The following is a 20689-nucleotide window of genomic DNA, read 5'->3' as shown; positions in this document are numbered from 1 at the left end:
TGCACTCAAATCCAGGCAGCATTCCTGATGAACTTCATTTGCACCCTCTCCAAAGCCTCAACATCCTTTCTGTAATGGGATGACCAAAACTCCAGATGAGGCCTAACTGGAGTTTTATAAAAATGCAGCATAACAAAGAACATAAATATTCAGCACATTACAGGCTCTTCAGCCCACAATGTTGCTGACCATGTAACCTACTCTAGAAACTGCCTAGAATTTCCCTAGTGAATAGCTCTCTATTTTTCTAAGCTCCATCTAAAAGACCCTATTGTATCCACCTCCATCACTGTTGCTGGCAGTACATTCCACACACCCACCACTCTGTGTGAAAAACTTCCTGACTGGGAACAATAATTTTTCATTTAGATAAAATGATTAGAGGTGGCATGGTAACATAGCAGCCAGTATAAAACTTTATAGCATCAGCGACCTGGGTTCAATTCTTGCTGCTGTGTGTGAGGAATTTGTACACTTGCCCTGTGACCATGTGGGTTTCCTCTGGATGCTCTGGTTTCCTCCCACATTCCAAAGACTTGCGGGTTAGTAGTTTAATTGGTCACATGGGTGAATCATATGGATCAGAAGGGTCTGTTACCATACTTTATTTCTAAATAAAAAAGAACAGTAATCAACATGGTGGATGACCGATCTTTTCTCTCCTCTCTCCTGCAGCCATAACATCCTGTTGTATGAAGACGGCCATGCCGTAGTTGCTGACTTTGGAGGTTGGCATCTGACAGACATGAGAACTTGGTTGACATGTGCTGGGAAAGGGACAGGGGACAAACTAAAGGTCAAAGGCCCACAGGCTACTCCTAGGGTTCGGAGCGCCTAACGTGGTGTTGATGTAACTGACCCCTGACTTGTACCCACCCTTGTTAGAGAAGACTCATAGAGCAGAGGGATAGTCGCACATATATCACCCACCAACACAGGAGAGGACATTTGTACTCTCGTTCACCCTGTTCAAAGTGGACTCTCCATTCCTAACCCTGTGTACACAGGGCTGAGCGATGATTTGATAGAAGTGTTCTAGATAATGAGAGGCATAGATAGAGTGGACAGCTAGAGATGTTTTCCCAAGGCAGCAATGGAAATTCAAGAGGACATCATTTTAAGGTGATTGGGGGATGCTACAGATAGGAGCTTTCCGTAGGGAGTGGTGGAACGTCCTGCCAGGGTGGGAGGGGGAAAGGGGCTTCTTTTCTGTTGTGGTGTTCTGCTAAATGTGGTGGGCATGCTGGTTTGATGCCAGAATGTGTGGTTACACTCATGGACTGCCCCCAGCACATCATTAGGTTGTATTGGTTGTTAACATGACAAATTTCACTATATGTTTCAGTGTACATGTGATAAACAAACTTGAATTTTGAACCTTGTGAATGAGGGGTCAGATGTAGATGGCATCTGGATGGAGATGAAGGTATTTATGTCTGGTAGGATACATTACAGCAGCTGAAACCTTCAGTAGATGTGCTTATTGTTCAATGTGGACAGAAGAACAGGAGTAGGGGAGGCCTCTTGACCCCTCAGTCCTATCCCATTACTCAATGTGACCAGAGCTGATCTGTCCCGGGTCTCATCTCCTCTTTTGTGCCAATTCCCCATCGCCCTCAGTCCTTTGATCTGTCAAACATTTACCTCCCTCCACTTTCAATCCCACCCCCAGCGATCCAGTCTCCACACCATCTGTGTGGAGAATTCCAGAGATCCCCTCCCTCTGTGAGAAGTCTCTACACATCTCAGTTTTAAATGTCCATCACCCCTTCCCCCATCCTCTCATGTGGAGCCATCTGTGGAAACATCTCCACCTCAATGTATATTTCGCTAAGATCACCCCTCATTTTGATAAATTACAAAGAATGGCAAATCCAATTTCTTCAGTCACTCAGGACTCTCATCCCAGGAATTATCCCAGCGACCATCTTCGGGACTGCCCGATGTCAATGTGTAGACTTGCATTGGATAATAAGGGCTACAGTCCAGATGTGGGTAAAGGGGATGAATTCAGAGCAGTAGCCAGCAGGGGCAGATGGACTGAAAGGCCTGTTTGTGTGCTGTAAAACTCTGTGTCTATAAGCATGGGTTCTCCCACACCAGTAATGTAAAGAACACAATATAAGGAGTATAGGTTTGCTGAAGGATCTCTCTGTCCGCAGAGTCCCGCTTTCTGCTCTCAATGGATGAAGATAACATGACCAAACAGCCTGGGGTAGGTGTCATCTCTTGTTCCCCTTAACCTCTGCTCCCTGACCCTACAACCTCCCCTCCACACCTGAGCCCAACTTTACAACCTTTGCTTCACCCCTGCCGCCTGAAGTTACAATCTCCACTCGGGTGGTTTCATGGGTCCAGTGGTCTGGTGGGGTCTGGGTTATTTGGAAGCGATAGCAGGAATTGGTGGGAGTGGTGACTGAAACACCAGAGCCCTGTGGCAGAGGGTTGTGGGTGGTGTCGGTGTGACTCTGGTGTAACAGACTGTCTCTGCCACACAGAACCTGCGGTGGATGGCTCCTGAGGTCTTTACACAGTGCACTCGGTACACCATTAAAGCCGACGTCTTCAGCTATGCCCTGTGTCTCTGGGAACTACTGACTGGTGAAATCCCCTTCGCACACCTCAAACCAGGTGAGTGAGACTGAAAGGAAATGGTCCAGAGGGATGAGGAGGGGGGAATGAGAAGAGGACAGTAAAAATGGGAAGATTGGTTTGGAGAGTGATGGAGAGATGTGAAACACAAAAAATACAGATACGTCTGAAGTCTGAAACAAAGACAGAACTTACTGGAACCACACAGGAGTTCCGACAGCATCCTGGAGAGGGGAACAGTGAGTGGTTCAGGGATCAATGGTCCACTCTCAGAAATGGATAAAGCTCCGATAATTGAATATTCCAGAGTATTCTGAAACCACAGCATCTGGCTCAGTAGGGGATATCCCTTGAGCTCTTTGGGGCCTCTTGTCCCACTCATCCTTAAAGCTCATCCAATTCACTGGAAAATCAACAGTGATATTGTGCGATGTCTTAAAACAAAGTGATACTGGAAGTCCAGCGCCCCCCCCCCCCCCCCCCACATGCATACACAGACGCGTGCGCACACAGACGCACACACACACACACACACACACACACACACACACACACACACACACACACACACACACACACACACACACACACACACACACACACAGTGGATGAAGTAAGAAGCTGGGAGTTAATGGGAGGAAAAGGTAAACAACAGGAGAAGAAAGAAACAGAGAGAGTGGACTGTGGGAGAAAGGGAAGGAGGAGGGTGCCAAGGGTTGGTTCTAGGCAGGTGAGGAGAAGAAGTATGATGCCAGAGTGGAGACATGAAGTAGAGGGAAGGAGAAAAAAATCCCCCATCCCACTTTCACTCTGCCTCCTCTTCTAACTGCCTATCACCTCTCTCAATATTCTGCCTTCTTCTACTACCCATAGTGCTTTCCCCTTACATTCCCTCTTCACCTCTCCTGCCTATTCCCTCCCCCACCCCTTGATCTTTCCTCTGATTGGTTTTTCACCTGGCACCTTCCATCCTCCCCCCCCCCCACCTTCTTTATAAGGCCCCTGCCCCCTCCTTCTTCAGTCCTGACGAAGGGTCTTGGCTGGAAATGTTGACTGCTCATTTCAACGGATGCTGCCCGACCTGCTGAGTTCATCCAGCTTGTTTGTACGTGTTGAAAAAATACCAGAAGTTGGAGAAATTGATGCTTCTGCCATGAGGTTGGGAGCTACCCAGATGGAATGAGGTGTTGCTCCTCCAACAGTTGGCCCTAAATATTGACTGTTTATTCATTTCCATAGATGCTTCCGAGCTGGCTGGGTTCCTCCAGCATTTTCTGTGTGTTGCTCTGAATTTTTTCTGCTTGTCATTAAGGTACAAGATTGGAAAGTCAAAGACCAGCTTTTTTTGTCACATGTACATCAAAACTTGAGAAGGGGCAAGTAGAGTTCATAGATCCCTCAAAGATGCCGCACAAGTTGTTTTGGATTCTGATGCCTTTAATCTAAGTTTCTTTCAGAAGTTAGGAAAGGGGCACAACACTTGTTGTTTCACAATCGTTTTATTAAGCGTTAACAGAACAAAGAAAATTGGGAACAGACAGTAACGGGAGCAGAGGCTAGTAACAGAAATGAGGAAAGAAGAAAGATGGTGTTGCTATGTGGTCAGCTCTTTTTGTACTCCATAGATAAGGAAGATTCCATTCAAATTTACAGATAAGAGTCAACCAATCAGATAGCCCCAAATTAGGTATCCCCTCTTCTCATTGGTATGATCAGGGAGGAGGTACAGGAGCCTGAAGACCCACATTCAGTGATTCAGGACCAGCTTCTTCCTCTCTGCCATCCAATTTCTGAATGGAAAATGAACCCATGGACACTACCTCACTATTTTTTCATTTTTTTCTCTTTTTGTACTGCAAATTACAGTAAAAATTAGATAAAACAACATATTTCATGATGTATGCCAATGATATTAAACCTGATTCTCATCAGCACCTGAGAAACTTCCAGAGCTTTCCAGAATGTTATGAAGAACTGTGACCACCAGGGGACACACTGAACAATTGCATATACAGTACTGTGACCGTTAGGAAACATCCCAAACACAGAGGGAGAGGAGGGGAGAGGGGGACTCAGGGTCAGAGGAACAGACAGGAGATTCTGTGGATGTGAAAGGAACATCCAGCTGGTATGTTTTCTCCCAGGTGCCAGGGTCAGGGACTTCTCAGATTGTGCCACAACATTTTGGAGAAAGGGTGAGCAGCCAGATGTCCTGGTGCACATTGGTACCAATGACATTGGAAGGAAAAACAAAGAGGTCCTGAAAAGAGAATTTAGAGAGTTAGGTAGAAAGCTGAGAAGCAGGACCTCCAGGATAGTACTTTCTGGATTGCTGTCTGTGTCACACACCTGTGAGGGAACAAACAGGATGATCTGGCAAATTAATGCATGGCTGAGAAGCTGGTGCATGGGGGCAGGGCTTCAGGTTCTTGGATCATTGGGATTTCTTCTGGAGGAGGTATGATCTGTACAAAATGGACAGATTGCACCTGAACCCAAGGGGAATTAATTTTCTCGTGAGCAGGTTTGTTAGAGCTGTTGGGGAGGGTTTAAACTAATTTGGCAGGGAGTTGGAAATGGGAGTGAAGGGACTCAGGATAAGGTGGATGGTAAAAAAGCCAAGATAGCATGCAGTCAGACTGTCAGGAAGGACAGGCAGATGATAGGACTTAATTGCAGCCAGCGGGGTGAGTATCAGTGAATTAGGGATGCAGAATCAAATAGAGTAGTAAATGCAGCATTCAGAGATATATCTGAATGCACAGAGTATAAGAAATGAAGTGGATGATCTTGTTGCACTATTACAGATTGCCAAGTATGATGTTGTTGGCATCAATGAATCTTGGCTGAAGGATGGTTGCAGTTGGGAGCTGAATGTCCAAGGTTACACATTATATCGGAGGGATAGGAAGGTAGGCAGAGGGGTGGTGTGGCTCTACTGGTAAAGAATGGCATCAAATCAGTAGAAAGATGTGATACAGGATCAGAAGATGTTGAATCCTTGTGGGTTGAGTTAAGAAACTGCAAGGGTAAAAGGACCCTGATGGGAGTTATGTACAGGTCTCCCAACAGCAGCTGGGAGGTGGACCACAGATTACAACGGGAAATAGAAAAGGTGTGTCAAAGGGCAATGTTATGATAGTCATGAGAGATTTTAACATGCAGGTCCATTGGGAAAATCAGGCTGGAAATGGATCCCAAGGAGAGTTTGATGAATGCCTACAAGATGGCTTCTTAGAGCGGTTTGTTGCTGAGCTTACTCGGGGATCAGCTACACTGGATTAGGGGTCATGTAATGAACAGGAAGTGATTAGGAAACTTAAGGTAAATGAACACTTAGGAGACAGTGATCACAATATGATTTCAACTTGAGATTTGATAGGGAGAAAGTAAAGTCTGATGCAGCAGTAAGAGATGGAGTAAAGGAGATTACAGTGGTATGAGAGATGAGTTTGTCAAAGTAAAATGGAAGAAGCTGTTGGCAGGGATGTCAGCAGAGCAGCAATGCTGTGAGTTTCTAGGAAAATGCAGAATGAATATATTCCAAGAACAAAGAAATACTCAAATAGCAAAGTATACAACCGTGGCTGACGAGGGCAGTCAAAGCCAATGTAAAAGCAAAAGTGAGGGCATAAAATAAACAAAAATTAGTGGAAAGATTGGAAAGCTTTTAAACCCCTACAGAGAGCAACTAAAAGAATTATTAGGAGGAAAAAGATTAAATATGAAAGCAAGATAACAAACAATACCAGAATGGATAGTGAAAGCTTTTACAAAAATAAGAGAGATGAGAGTGTATATAGGACTGCTAGGAAATGAGGCAGGAGAAATAATAATGGGGAACAAGGAGATAGCAGATGAACTAAATTATTATTTTGCATCAGACTTCACTGTGGAAGACACTAGCAGTGTGCCAGATATTGAAGGGTGTGAGGGAAGAGAAGTGAGTGCAGTTACTATTAAAGGGAGAAGGTGTTCAAAAAGCTGAAAGACCTAAAGGTACATAAGTCACCCAAGCCAGGTGAACTGCACACTAGAGTTCTGGATGAGGTAGCGATAGAGATTATGGAGATATTAATAATGATCTTTCAAAAATCACTGAACTCTGACATGGTGCTAGAGGACTGGAAAATTGCAAATTTAACTTCACTCTTCAAGAAAGGAGGAAGGCAGCAGGAAGGAAATTATAGACTACTGTAGTTAGCCTAACCTCAGTGATTGGAAAAATGTTGGAATCAACTGTTAAGGATGAGGTTATGGAGTACTTGGTGACACAGGACAAGATAGCACAAAGTCAGCATGGTATCCTGCAGGGAAAATCCTGCCTGACAAAGCTGTTGGAATTCTTTGCGAAGATTACAAGTAGGATAGATAAAGGGGATGCAGTGGATATTATATATTTGGACTTTCAGAAGGCCTTTGACAAGATGCCACACATGAGGCTGCTTACCAAGTTAAAAGTCCATAGTATTACAGGACAGTTACTAATATGGTTAGGGCATTGGCTGATTGGTAGGTGGCAGCGAGTGGTAATAATAGGATCCATTTCTGATTGGCTGCCAGTGACTAGTGGTGTTCCGCAGGGGTCGGTGTTGGGACCACTTCTTTTTATGCTGTATATGAATGATTTAGATGATGGAATAGATAGCTTTGTTGCCAAGTTTGTAGTTGATACGAAGATTGGTGGAGGGGCAGGTAGTATTGAGGAAACAAGTAGGCTGCAGAAGGTCAGGAGAATAGACAAGAAAGTGGCAAATTAAATACAATGTTGGAAAATATATGGTCGTGCATTTTGGTGGTAGAAGTAAATGTACAGACTACTTTCTAAATGAGGAGAAAATCCAAAATTCTGAGATGGAAAAGGACTTGGGAGTCCTTGTGCAGAACACCCTAAAGGTTAACTTGCAGGTGTAGTCAGTGGTGGGAAGGCAAATGCAATGTTAGCATTCATTTCAAGAGGTCAAGAATACAAGAGCAGGAATGTAATGCTGAGGGCTTATAAGGCATTGGTGAGGCCTCACCTTGAGTATTGTGAAGAGTTTTGGGCTCCTCATGTAAGAAAAGATGTGCTGGCATTGGAGAGGGTCCAGAGGAGGTTCACAATGATGATTCAGGGAATGAAAGGGTTATCATACAAGAAACATTTGATGGTTCTGGGTCTGTCTTTGCTGGAATTTAGAAGGATGAGGGGTTGTGGATCTCATTGAAATCTTTCGAATGTTGAAAGGCCCAGACAGAGTAGATGTGGAAAGGATGCTCCCCATGGTGGGCAAATCTAGGTCAAGAGGGCACAGCTTCAGGTTAGAGGGGCATCCATTTAAAACAGAGATGGAGAAAATTTTTTTGCCAGTGAATTTGTGGAATTTATTACCACAGGCAGCTGTGGAGGCCAGGTTGTTGGGTTACTTAAGGCAGAGCTTGATCGGTTTTTGATTAGACACGGCATTAAAGGTTACAGGGAGAAGGCTGAGGAGGGGAAAAGAGGATCAGCCATGATTGAAAGGCGAAGTAGACTTGATGGGCCAAATGGCCTAATTCTGCTCGTATGTTTTATGTTCTTATGGTTAAGTGTGTATAAGTTCTTAAAGGCACTGCAAGCAGACAATCAATTGTTAACTGCAAGGAAAATAACTATTAACCAGTCTCATCCAATAGTTAATAAGATGTTTAAGAAGGCGTATGGTGTGTTGGCCTTTATTAGTCAAGGGATTCAGCTCAAGGTAATGTTGTAGCTCTATTTGCCTGCCCTGTTTGTTGAATGTGCAGTGGGAAGGGAAGGGTTGTATGTGTGTCAGGACTGTGCCTGACTAACTAGCTGTTTGTTGTTGATCCAGCTGCTGCGGCTGCTGACATGGCCTACCACCACGTGAGGCCGCCCATTGGCTACTCCATTCCCAAGCCTATCTCCTCCCTGCTAATGAGGGCCTGGAACGCCTGTCCAGAGGTAAGTGGTCCCATGTCTGCCTGTCCATTCGGTTGTACTGCGTGAGGAGTGGAGGAGGTGATTAGCATGCAGAGTGGATCTCTGGGCTGATATCACTGATATATGGACAGAGAGTCACGGCGCAGAACTGAAAAAGGCCTTTCAGTCTGAGATGTCCTTGCAGTCTGGGGGAGAAAAGTGGTGGATATGTCCAGTCCATCACAGGCAAAGCCCTCCTCGTCACTGAGAAAATTTAAATGGAGCCCTGACATAAGAAAGCAGCAGCAATCACCAAGGACCCCAACCATCCAGACTACGTCCTCTTTTCACCACTACAACATGCAGGAGGTACAGGAACCTTAGATCTCACATCACCAGGTCCAGAAACAGTTATTACCCTACAGATATCAGACCCTGAACCAGTATGGATAAGTCACCTCAGCATGAACTGATTCCACAACCCTACAGACTCACTTCAAGGACTCTACAATACATATCCGCACACTCACAACCCTCTGACTGAAGAAGTTCCCCCACATCTCACTTTTCACCCTCAACTCATAATCCCTAGTTCCAGTCTTACCCAACCTGCTTGCACTTGCCCTATAGCCCTCATAATTTTCAATACCTCTATCAAATCTCCTCTCATGTTTTTACACTCTAGAGAATAAAGTCCTAACCTATTCAATCTTTCCCTATGAATTAGGCCCTCAAGATCCAGTAACATCCTTGCAAATTTTCTCTGCACTCTTTCAATCTTTTCTGTAGGTAGGTGTCCAAAATTGGACACAATGCTCCAAATTAGGCTTCACCAACTTCCTGCACAATTTCAACATAACATCCCAATTCTTGTTCTCAGTACATTGATTTATGAAGCTTCCTTTATGACCCTAATTATCCTATCGGTTTTCTGGCAGCCCAATCAAACCAGGAGTGAGAGAGGAGGCAACTCACTGGTCCGTGAGTGAGGTTTATAAAGAGCATTTGCGGGCTTTCTGCTTTCTCTGGCAGCCTAATCATATTGTGATTCATCAGCAAGGGCAAATAAAAATATGGTAGGGACAAGCGGAGCAGGCATTGTGTGAGTGGATCAGTGTTAGAGTGGGGAGGCTTTGGTTCATCAGGCTTGAGCAAGGTATGCATCTGGTAAGTTTCTTCTTCATTCTTTGTTAGAGCAGTGAGGATGGCTCCAGGGTTGTGTTCTTTGTATGAGATGAGGGGAGTCTGGGAGACTTCCAATCTCCCGGATAACTACATCTTCACCAGGTGCACCAAGCTGCATCTCCTCAGAGACCAGGTTAAAGATCTGGAACTACAGCTTGATGACCTTTGGCTCATATGGAAAACTGAGGAGGTGATAGATAAGAGCTCAGGGATGTAGTCACCCTAAGTTCCAGGAGGCAGGTACCTCTGGGAGACTGTCAGGAGAGGGAAAGGAAATGGGCAAATTACAAAGGTAGGTGGAGGAGTGGGTAGTGTTGAGGAAACAGAAAACCTGTAAAGAGACTTAGATAGTTAAGGGGAATGGGCACAGAAACAGCAAATGAAATACAATGTTGGAAAATGTATGGTCATGCACTTTGGTGGAAGAAATAAACAGGCAGACTATTATTTAGATGGAGAGAGAGTTCAAAACGCAGAGTCCTTGTACGGGATATCCTAAAGGTTAACCTCCAGGTTGAGTTGGTTGTGAAGAAGCAAATGCAATGCTGGCATTCATTTCTAGAAGTATAGAATATAAGAGCAGGGATGTGATGCTGAGGCTTTATAAAGCACTTGTGAGACAACACTTGGAGTATTGTGTGCAGTTTTGGGCTCCTTATTTTAGGGTAAATGATACTGGCTTCGGTGGGAATCTTGGTTGGTATGGATCAGTTGGCCAAACGGCCCATTTCCTCCTTGTTTGCCTCTGACTCTGAGAGATGTGGGAGTGTGGTCACCTGATTTTCCGATTACTGGCCTGTCTGCTTGTACTGCCCGGCTTCTCGGGAATTACCAGCCGGATCTTCCCGGGATACTTAGCTGCCTGTGGCTCCCCAGGACTGAGAGTGGATGGTGTGCTGTTATGTCCACTCCCTGCCCCCTCTTCCTCCCCCCTCCTCTCCCTTTGCAACTCCCCTGTCTCTTCCTCCTCACACCTGTTCTCCACCTCATACCCTCCCCTGTCCTTCTCCCTTGTATTCTCTTCCACCCTCCATTCCTCCTCACCCTTCCCCTCCCCATATACCTCCTCCTTCCACTTGTTCACCAGAGACCCCTCTACCTCCCCTGGCCCCTCACTCAGCCTCTCTCCATCCCTACCCCCCTCCTCCTCCCCTCTGAGATGGTGTGGGGAGACGGCAGGGTAGCTCACCGACTTCCCACCTTCAGCCTGGGCATGCACTCCTGCTCCAGGCCTGAGTTCCTTGGCCTCTCCCAGGGCTGGAGTTGGCTTGTCCTGTCCTTGGCCAGCTCCAGAATCCACAGCCCCAGCCTCACCACCTCTGTCTACCTCCCCTCCGTCCCCTCCCTCATGCCTACTCATTCCATCTGAGGCTCTGCTTCCCCTCCCCCCTCCACACTCTGTACCCTCTCTAGTAGCTGGAGCAGCTGATATTCTCAACCCACCAACTGGCCTGGGAGAAGACTGCAGTGACACCTCACTCTTAACACTGAGTGTGTCCCCCTCCCCACCCACAGCGCTGGGTGTGACTACAGATCCCATGGGTGGGGTTAGGCCAAAGCTCTGGGCTGAACCGACCCCCGAAAGGGTCCCACTGATCTGAGCTGACCTGTGAGACTCCCCACAGCCTCTGCCTCCCTCCTTCGTGTGTCGGCCTCGAGTGGGCGCTGGTCGCTTCTTCGATGTCTTGGGCCTCTGAGTGCCCTGTGAGCCTCTGGCAGGGTTACATCCTCTGGGCCACTCCCTCCCGCTGCTTGGTGTCTGTGTCTTTGAGGGCTTACTGACCCCCGTCTCTTCAACTGGACAGATCTTTCCAGGTCTGGTGGGTTTCAGAATGAACTTCACCATCAGTGTGCTCTCTGGGACTCCCAGTGGGAAGCCTCTCTTCCTCCTGCCTCTTCCCAGGGGCTCGTTCACAGCCTCGGCCCTTTCCTCACTCTCCAGCCTTCTCCCAGTCCCTGTCCTGGTCCTGATGGAACGGTAAAATCCCAAGTCGAGTCCCAGCAAATCAAACCTCACTGACTTTGGTCTCTGATCTCTGTCCTTTCCCTGCACTCTCCTGGGAATGTTGACTTCTCCAATAGATTGAGTGCCTCCAGATCTCCCACCTTCCTCTGGATGAGCCCTGTGCTCCGGCTTTCCGAAGGGTTCGGGACTGGCTCTGGTCCCCCAGTGAGGGGTGAACACCAACACATTTTCCCCTATGTCTGCATTCCCATCCCGTCCAGTACCAGACATATCATCTGCACCTCGTACTGCCACACCCAGCTTCCTACTCATCCCTGGGAGCACTCCGTTACTATAGTGATGGTCCTGGCTACTGAGGAGGTAATTCCTTCGGAATGGCCCAACAGGTTGAGTTCTCCCTGTTGGGAACGGCACGCGAGTGGTTTCACAACATGCTGTCTTGGTCTGGGGCCGCCTGCCAGCGGTGGGAAGGGTGGTGTGGTAGGGTGCTGGTTGTGTGCCCCGCCAGCCCCCTGTGTTGGGCATGGATTCCCATTTCCAGTGTCCCCTGTCCAGGCTCTGCATCCCCATGGGATCTTCTGGCAAATCGGAACGGTCTCCTTGGCGATGGTAGCAAGCTTGCGAACCTGTGGATCAAATCAAGGAGAGGTGAGAGAGGGTGGGAGTGAAGGGGCAGGGTCTGTGAGAGGTCAAGGTGGAGAGAGAGGGCAGATGAGGTGGAGGGGAAGGCTGATGGGGAGGGAGAGGGCAGACAAGAAGGAGAGGAGGTTAGGATGTTAAAGAGGGTGAGCAGAAGTGGAGGTTAGAGAGGGCAAGAAGGTGAGGGAGGGGGGGGTGGAGAGAGCTCGCCTGCAACTCGTTCTTGCTTCAGTGGTTGGCGCGATCCCATGGCTTAGGACCCCACTGTCAAACTGCGGGGAATGAGATCCACTGGGTCCGATAACCCATCAACCCACTTGGAGATTTAAGTTCAGTTCTGGTAGCCTCGTTATAGGAAGGATGTGGAAGCTCTGGGGGTGCAGAGGAAATTTATCCAGATGCTGCCTGGATTAGAAAGCATGTTTTATGAGGAAAGGTTGAGCAAGGTAGGGCTTTTCTCTGTGGAGTGGAGGACAAGAGGTGTCTTGATAAAAGTGTACAAGATGATAAGAGGCATAGATATAGTGGACAGCCAGAGACTTTTTCTCAGGGCAGAAATAGCTAATATGAGCGAGGCATAATTTTGAGGTGATTGGAGAAAAGTATGGGGGGGGGGGGTGAGGTGGGGAATGCCAGAAGTATTTTTTTTTAACCTGCAAAGCACTGCCCTGGGCAGTGGTAGAACAGGTACATGGGGGACTTTTAAGAAACTCTTAGATTGGCACATGGATAATTGAAAATGGACGGCTGTGTAGGAGGGAAGGGTTAGATTAATCTTGGAGCAGGTTGAAGGGTTGGCACAACATAGTGGGCCAAAGGGCTTGTACTGATGTTCTGCACTTATTAGGTACACCTGTACACTTGTTAATGCAGATATCTAATCAGCCAATCATACAGCAACAACTCAATGCAGACATGGCCAAGAGGTTTAGCTGTTGTTCAGACCAAACATCAGAATGGGGAAGAAATGTGATCTAAGTGACTTTGACCATGGAATGATTGTTGGTGCCAGACGGGGTGACTTGAGTATCTCAGAAACTGCTGAACTCCTTGGATTTTCATGCAGAACAATCTCCAAAGTTTACAGAGAATGGTATGAAAAACAAAAATCATTCCATGAGTGTCCAGTATCTTTGGGCTCCTCCTTATTGTTAGGTTTCCTGGTTTTTCTGTGTTAAAAGGGCTGACGAGAAAACCAGGAAACCTAACAATGAGGAGGAGCCCAAAGCTATCACCTGTCTTCCAATATTTCCACGGTTTCTGGAAGGATAGGCAGGATTCTGAAGAAATACCAGATTAACACCACCCACAAGGAAGCTTAAATCACAGATTATGCGGGTCAAAGATGACCTGGGACTTGGGACGGCTCGTGTTTACAGGATTCTCTGTGACTGACTGACTGGGAGACCTCAGTCAGTCCAGATCGGGAGCAGCATCTCCAACACCATCACACTGAGCACGGGGGCTCCCCAGGGCTGTGTGCTCAGTCCACTGCTGTTCACTCTGCTGACCCACGACTGTGCTGCAACACACAGCTCAAACCATATCATCAAGTTCGCCGATAACACGACCATGGTGGGTCTCATCTGCAAGAACGACGAGTCAGCTTACAGAGAGGAGGTGCAGTGGCTAACGGACTGGTGCAGAGCCAACAACCTGTCCCTTAATGTGAATAAAACAAAAGAGATGGTTGTTGACTTCAGGAGGGCACGGAGTGACCACTCCCTGCTGAACATTGATGGCTCCTCGGTAGAGATTGTAAACAGAACCAAATTTCTTGGTGTTCACCTGACGGAGAATCTCACCTGGTCCCTCAACACCAGGTCCATAGCAAAGAAAGCACAGCAGTGTCTCTACTTTCTGCAAAGGCTGAGGAAAGTCCATCTCCCACCCCCCATCCTCATCACATTCTACAGGGGTTGTATTGAGAGCATCCTGAGCAGCTGCATCACCGCCTGGTTCGGAAATTGCACCACCTCGGATCGCAAGACCCTGCAGTGGATAGTGAGGTCAGCTGAGAAGATCATCGGGGTCTCTCTTCCCGCCATCACGGACATTTACACTACACGCTGCATCCGCAAAGGAAACAGCATTATGAAGGACCCCATGCACCTCTCATACAAACTCTTCTCCCTCCTGCCATCTGGGAAAAGGCTCTGAAGCATTTGGGCTCTCACAACCAGACTATGTAACAGTTTCTTCCCCCAAGCTATCAGACTCCTCAATACCCGAAGCCTGGACTGACACCTTGTCCTACTGTCCTGTTTATTAATTCTTGTAATGCCAGTACTGTTTTTGTGCACTTTATGCAGTCCAGTGTAGGTCTGTAGTCTAGTGTAGCTTTCTCTATGTTGGGTTTTTTTTTTACGTAGTTCAGTCTAGTTTTTTGTACTGTGTCATGTAACACCATGGTCCTGAAAAACGTTGTCTCGTTTTTACTATGTACTGTACCAGCAGTCATGGTCAAAATGACAATAAAAGTTGATTTGACTTGACTTGAATGTGGAGCAGCATTTATCGGCCAGACGGGATGTACGGTGGAAACCCAGGATAAGAAGTACTTGTTTGGGTTACCTGGAGAAATCGGCAGTAGCATAACATTGCATTTGCAATGGCTATAGGATTGACTTTAGTACAAAACTAATGTGTTGTGCCAATGACTTCTAGAAATGCCTGGTGAAGGAAGCCATTGAAATAAAACTCGAGGAAAAGAATTTTAACCAAGATGAAGGTCTCACTCTAAGTAAGAACTGGAATTCAATTGTAAGCAAGGTGGGAGAGCAGAAACCTGATTGGATGAGGACTAACCAATCAGGAAGGAAGGAAAGACTGCAAGAGTATAAATACCACCAGACTAGACATGCCCAGGCATTATTTGTGATGAAGATGCAGAGTTGGTATTCGTCAAGATAAGAACATGTATATACTAGCATGGATAGAAGATTGGCTGACTGGCAAGAGGCAAAGAGTGGGAATAAAGGGAGCCTTTTTCTGATTGGCTGCCAGTACCTAGTGGTGTTCCGTTCCACAGGGGTCTGTGTTGGGACCATATCTTTTCACGTTATACTGTTTGTCAGTGACTTAGATGATGAAATTGACGGCTTGGTAGCCAAGTTTTAAAGTGCAAAGCAAATTTAGTATCATTATTGTCACCATGTTCAGTCTGAGGTTCATTTTCTTGCGGGCATACTCAGTAAATCGAATACTGTAACCAGAATAGAATCAATGAAAGACAACTGGGCAGACAACCAGTGTGCAGAAGACAACAAACTTTGCAACTACAAAAATAAATTAATAATTATAAAAATAGATAAGCAATACACATCAAAAACATGAATTCTTGAAAGTCATTCCATAGGTTGTGGGGGTATTTCAGTGATGGGGCAAATGAAGTTGACCAGAGGGGATAACTTTACTCAAGAGCCTGATGGTTCAGATGTATTTACTGTTACTGCAGCTGGTATTGTGAGTCCTGATGGCAGCAACAAGAAGAGAACATGACCTAGGTGGTGGGTGGATACTACTTTCCTGTGACACTACTCTGTGTAGATGTGCTCAATGGTAGGGAGGACTTTCTCTGTGATGGACTGGGCTCCACTACTTTTTGTAGGAGTTTCCATTCAAGGACATTGGTGTTTCCACACCAGGCTGTGATGCAGCCAGTCAATATACTCTCCACCACACATCTATAGAAGTTTGTCAGTTTTAGATGTCATGCTGAATCAAACTCCTAAGGAAGTAGAGGCATGGTTATGCTTCCTTCATAATGACAGTTATGTGCTGGGTCCAGGACAGGTCCTCCGAAATGGTAACACCGAGGAATTTAAAGTTGCCAACCCTCTCTACCTCTGATCCCCTGATGACTGGCTCATGGACCTCCTGCTTCCTACTCCTTCATCTTGCTGACATTGAGTAAGAGTTTCAGCCAGATTTTCATTCTCCCTCCTGTATGCTGATTCAATACCACCTCGATTCAACCAATGACAATAGTGCTGTCTGCAAACTTGAAAATGGCGTTGGAGCCAGCTATCGGTGTAAAGCAAATAGAGTAGGGGGCTAAGCATACAAACAGGAAAATAGTCTGCACTTTTATTTCTTCTACCAAAGTACATGACCATACCCTTTCCGACACTGTCGTCCATCTGCCTCTTCTTTGCCCGTTCCCCTAATCTGTCCAAGTCCTTCTGCAGCCTCCCTGCTTCCTCAACACTACCTGCCCCTCACCTATCTTCATATCATCCACAGACTTAGTCACAAAGCCATCAGTTTCATCATCCAAATTGTTGACATATAACATGAAATCAGTCCCAACACAGACCCCTGTGAAACACCACTAATCACTGGCAGCCAATCAGAAAAGGCTTCCTTTATCCCCAATCTTTGCCTCTCGCCAATCAGCTAATGCTCTTTCCATGCTAATATCTTTCTTGTAATGCCATGAGGTCTTATCTTACTAAGCAGCCTCTTGTGTGGTACTTTGTTAAAAGCCTTCTGAAAATCTGAAATTGAGAGAGCAGGGAGTCTGCAGAAAGACTTGGATAGATTAGGAGAATGGGCTGAGAATTGGCAGTTGGAATACCGTGTCAGGAAGTGCATGGTCATGCAGTCTGGTAGAAGCAAAAAGACAGACTATTTTCTTAATAGGGAGAAAATTCAAAGCCCAGAAGTGTAAAGGGATGTGGGAGTTCTTGTGCAGGATTCCCTAAAGGTTAACTTGAAGACTGAGTCAGTGGTAAGGAAGGCAAATACAATATTAGCATTTCATATTGAGAGGACTAGAATATAAGAGCAAGGATGTAATGCAGTGGCTTTATAAGGCACGGATGAGACCACACGTATTGTGAGCAGTTTTGGGCCCCTTATCTAAGAAAGGATGTGCTGAATGTTTGAGTATATTTAAGGGGAAGGTTGATAGGTTCTTGATTCATCAGGGTAACAAAGGATATGGGATGACAGCAGGAGAATGGAATTGAGGAGGATAATAAATCGGCCAAAATGGAATGGTGGAGCAGACTCAATGGGCCAAATATCTTAATTTGTTCCAATGTCTTATGGTTATAATGGTGAAGAACATCTCTGATCACACAACACGTTGACCTTGAAGTGGATGGGTTACAGCATAAGAAGATGGTGTATCTACAGTTCTGATCAAAAAGCTGGGCCTCTGTACCTCCCTCTACTACTGGATCCTTAGCTTTGTCTCAAGAAGATCATGATCTGTCCGGTTTGTAAATAGTATCTCCATCTTGCTGATAATCAACACTGATGCACCTCAAGGATGTGTGCGTAACCCACTGTTCTACTCTCTACATCCATAACTGTGTGGCTAGGCACAGCCCAAATGCTAACTATAAATTTGCTGATGACACAACTATTGTTGGCAGAATTTCAGATGATGACGAGAGGGCATACACGAGCGAGATAAATCTGTTGGTTCAGTGGTATCACAGCAACAAACTTGCAGTCAACATTAGCAAGATCAAAGAATTGATTGTGGACCAGAAAACGTAAGACAAGACGAGGGAACACACACCAGTCCTCATCAAGGGAACAGAAGTGGAAAGTGTGAGCAATTTCAAGTTTCTGGGTGTCAACATTTCTAAGGATCTATCCTGGCAGTTGATTCAGTTATAAAGAAGGCACTGCAGCAGCGATATTTTATTCGAAGTTTGAGGAGATTTGGTATATAACCAAAGACACTCACCAATTTCTTACAGAAGTACCATGGAGAGCATACTAACTGGCTGCATCACCGTCTTTCTCATTTGGCAGGTCTCTCTTCCCGCCATCACAAACACTTATACTACACGCTGCATCCGCAAAGGAAACAGCATTATGAAGGACCCCATGCACCCCTCATACAATCTCTTCTCCCTCCTGCCGTCTGGGAAAGGCTCCGAAGCATTCGGGCTCTCACAGCCAGACTATGTAACAGTTTCTTCCCCCAAGCTATCAGACTCCTCAATACCCGAAGCCTGGACTGACACTTTGCCCTACTGTCCTGTTTATTATTTATTGTAATGTCTGCACTGTTTTTGTGCACTTTATGCAGTCCTGTGTAGGTCTGTAGTCTAGTGTAGCTTTCTCCGTGTTGTTTTTTACGTAGTTCAGTCTAGTTTTTGTACTGTGTCATGTAACACCATGGTCCTGAAAAACGTTGTCTCATTTTTACTATGTACTGTACCAGCAGTTATGGTCGAAATGACAATAAAAGTGACTTGACTTTTGCACTACTTATTTAATTTAAATATATATTAAATGTAATTTAGTTTTTATTTTGTATTGAAATGTACAGATGCCACATAACAAATTTCACAACCCATGTTTTACAGCGAGTAGGTTTTACAGAGAGATCCTGATCAGCTGGACAAGTTTACTGAGGAATGGCAAATGCAGTTTAATTTGGATAAGTGTGAGGTGTTGCATTCAGGGAAATGGTGGTGGGAATTTCACAGTGAACAGCAAGGCTCTAGGTCTGTTATAGAACAGAGGGAATTAGGGATTCAAGTCCATGGAAGGAGCAGACAGAGGAAGTGGTTGATGCACATACATTAACAAAATTTAAAAGGTACATGGATAGGAAAGATTTAAAGGCAAATGGACCAACTGTGGGCAAGTGGGACTGACTTGGATGGGAATCTTGGTCAGCATGGTCAAGTTTGGCTGAATGGCCGGTTTCCCTGGTGTACAATATTGTGTCTGCATTCAACACCTGAACAATTGGAGACTTAAGAGAACTGAATTCCAATGTTTGTTAAGCTTCAAATCTCAGCCCAGAACTGCCAAGCGTATCCTCTGACTATATCCTCACACACTCCTCCAGCCCTTTGCATCTCCCCAGTTAATCCTACACCTTCACCCTTCCTAACCCCACCAAAGAGCAGAAGATACGTTAACTCTGGCTTGATCTTGGTTAGAAGAGGTTCCAACAATTCCACCTCAGTGCTGCACTGAGTCACAGAGCACTACCACACAGAAACAGGCCCTTCAGCCCTCTAGTCTCCATTGAGCTGTTATTCTGCCTCGTTTCATTGGCCTGCTCTTGGAACATGACCCTCCATATCACTCCCATCCATGTACTCACCAAACTGCTTTTAAATGTTGCAATCAAACCTATGTCCACCACTTCCAATGGCAGCTTGTTCCACCCCCTGAGTGAAGAAGTCCCCGTTAAACAGTTCACCTATTTCACCCATCACTCATAACCAATTACCTCTAGCTGTAGCCTCATCTAACCTCAGTGAGCGAATCCTGATTGCTTTTACCTTATTTATACCCATCCATAATTTTGTTTAGCTCTATCAAATCTCCCCTCAGTCTCCTGGATTTGGGCATTGTTGATCATACATACATCCTGCATTAATATGACCACAAGACATAAAAGCAGAATTAGACCATCTGGCCCATTGAGTCTGCTCCACCATTCAATCATAGCTGATCCTTTTTTTAAAATCTCCTCTTAAGCCCCAGTTCCGAGCCTTCTCGTAACTTTTGATGCCATGTCCAGTCAAGAACCTATCAATCTCTGCATTAAATATGCCCAGCGACCTGGCCTCCACAGCTGCATGTGGCAACAAATTCACCACCCTTTGACTAAAGAAATTTCTCAGCATTTCTGTTCTGAAAGGATATCCCTCTATCCTGAGGATATGCCCTCTTGTCCTAGACTCTCCCACCATGGGAACATCCTTTTAACGTTCGAAAGGTCTCAATGAGAACCCCCCTCATCCTTCTGAATTCCAGTGAGTACAGACCCAGAACCATCAAAAGTTCCTCTATGATAACCCTTTCATTCCTGGAATCATCCTTGTGAACCTCCTCTGGATCCTCTCCAATGCCAGCACATCTCTTCTAAAATGAGGGGCCTGAAACTGTTCACAATACTCAAGGTGAGGCCTCACCAGTGCCTTATAAAGCCTCAGAATCACATCCTTGCTCTTGTATTCTAGACCTCTTGAAATGATTGCTAACAATGCATTTGGCTTCCTCAAGTTGAACTGGAAGTTAACCTTCAGGGTGTTCTGCACAAGGACTCCCAAGGCCCTCTGCATCTCAGATTCCTGGGTTTTCTCCCCATTTAGAAAATAGTCCACACATTTATTTCTACTTGCAAAGTGCATGATCGTGCATTTTCCAACATTGTATTTCATTTGCCACTTTCGTGCCCATTCACCCAAGAACTTCTGCATCCTACCTGTTTTCTCAACACTACCTGCCCCTCCACCAGTCTTCGTATCATCTGCAAACTTGGCAACAAAGCCATCTATTCCATCATCTAAATCATTTATATACAGCATTAAAAAAAGTGGACCCAACACCAACCCCTGCAGAACACCACTAGTCACTGGCAGCCAACCAGAAAAATTTGAGGAAACTATGGGAGAGGAGGTTAGTTCACCAGTAGA

The 20689-nt window shown here is 45.8% G+C and overlaps 1 protein-coding gene across 5 annotated transcripts in view; it reads left to right on the top strand.

The window, feature by feature from the left end:
* Positions 1 to 20689, top strand: part of tnni3k (TNNI3 interacting kinase) — a 125765-nt gene that overhangs the window by 70965 nt on the left and 34111 nt on the right. For all 5 annotated transcript variants that reach the window (XM_073062482.1, XM_073062479.1, XM_073062478.1 and 2 more), the window contains 4 exons: positions 676 to 728; positions 2163 to 2215; positions 2499 to 2631; positions 8427 to 8536. In XM_073062482.1, the coding sequence (XP_072918583.1) occupies positions 676 to 728; positions 2163 to 2215; positions 2499 to 2631; positions 8427 to 8536 (349 nt within the window). The remainder of the gene's footprint in view (positions 1 to 675; positions 729 to 2162; positions 2216 to 2498; positions 2632 to 8426; positions 8537 to 20689) is intronic.

This window comes from Hemitrygon akajei, chromosome 12, assembly GCF_048418815.1.
Source record: "Hemitrygon akajei chromosome 12, sHemAka1.3, whole genome shotgun sequence".
Classification (NCBI taxonomy): domain Eukaryota; kingdom Metazoa; phylum Chordata; class Chondrichthyes; order Myliobatiformes; family Dasyatidae; genus Hemitrygon; species Hemitrygon akajei.
The sequence above is the reverse complement of the archived record's forward strand: the minus strand, read 5'-3'. Positions and strand labels throughout refer to the sequence as shown.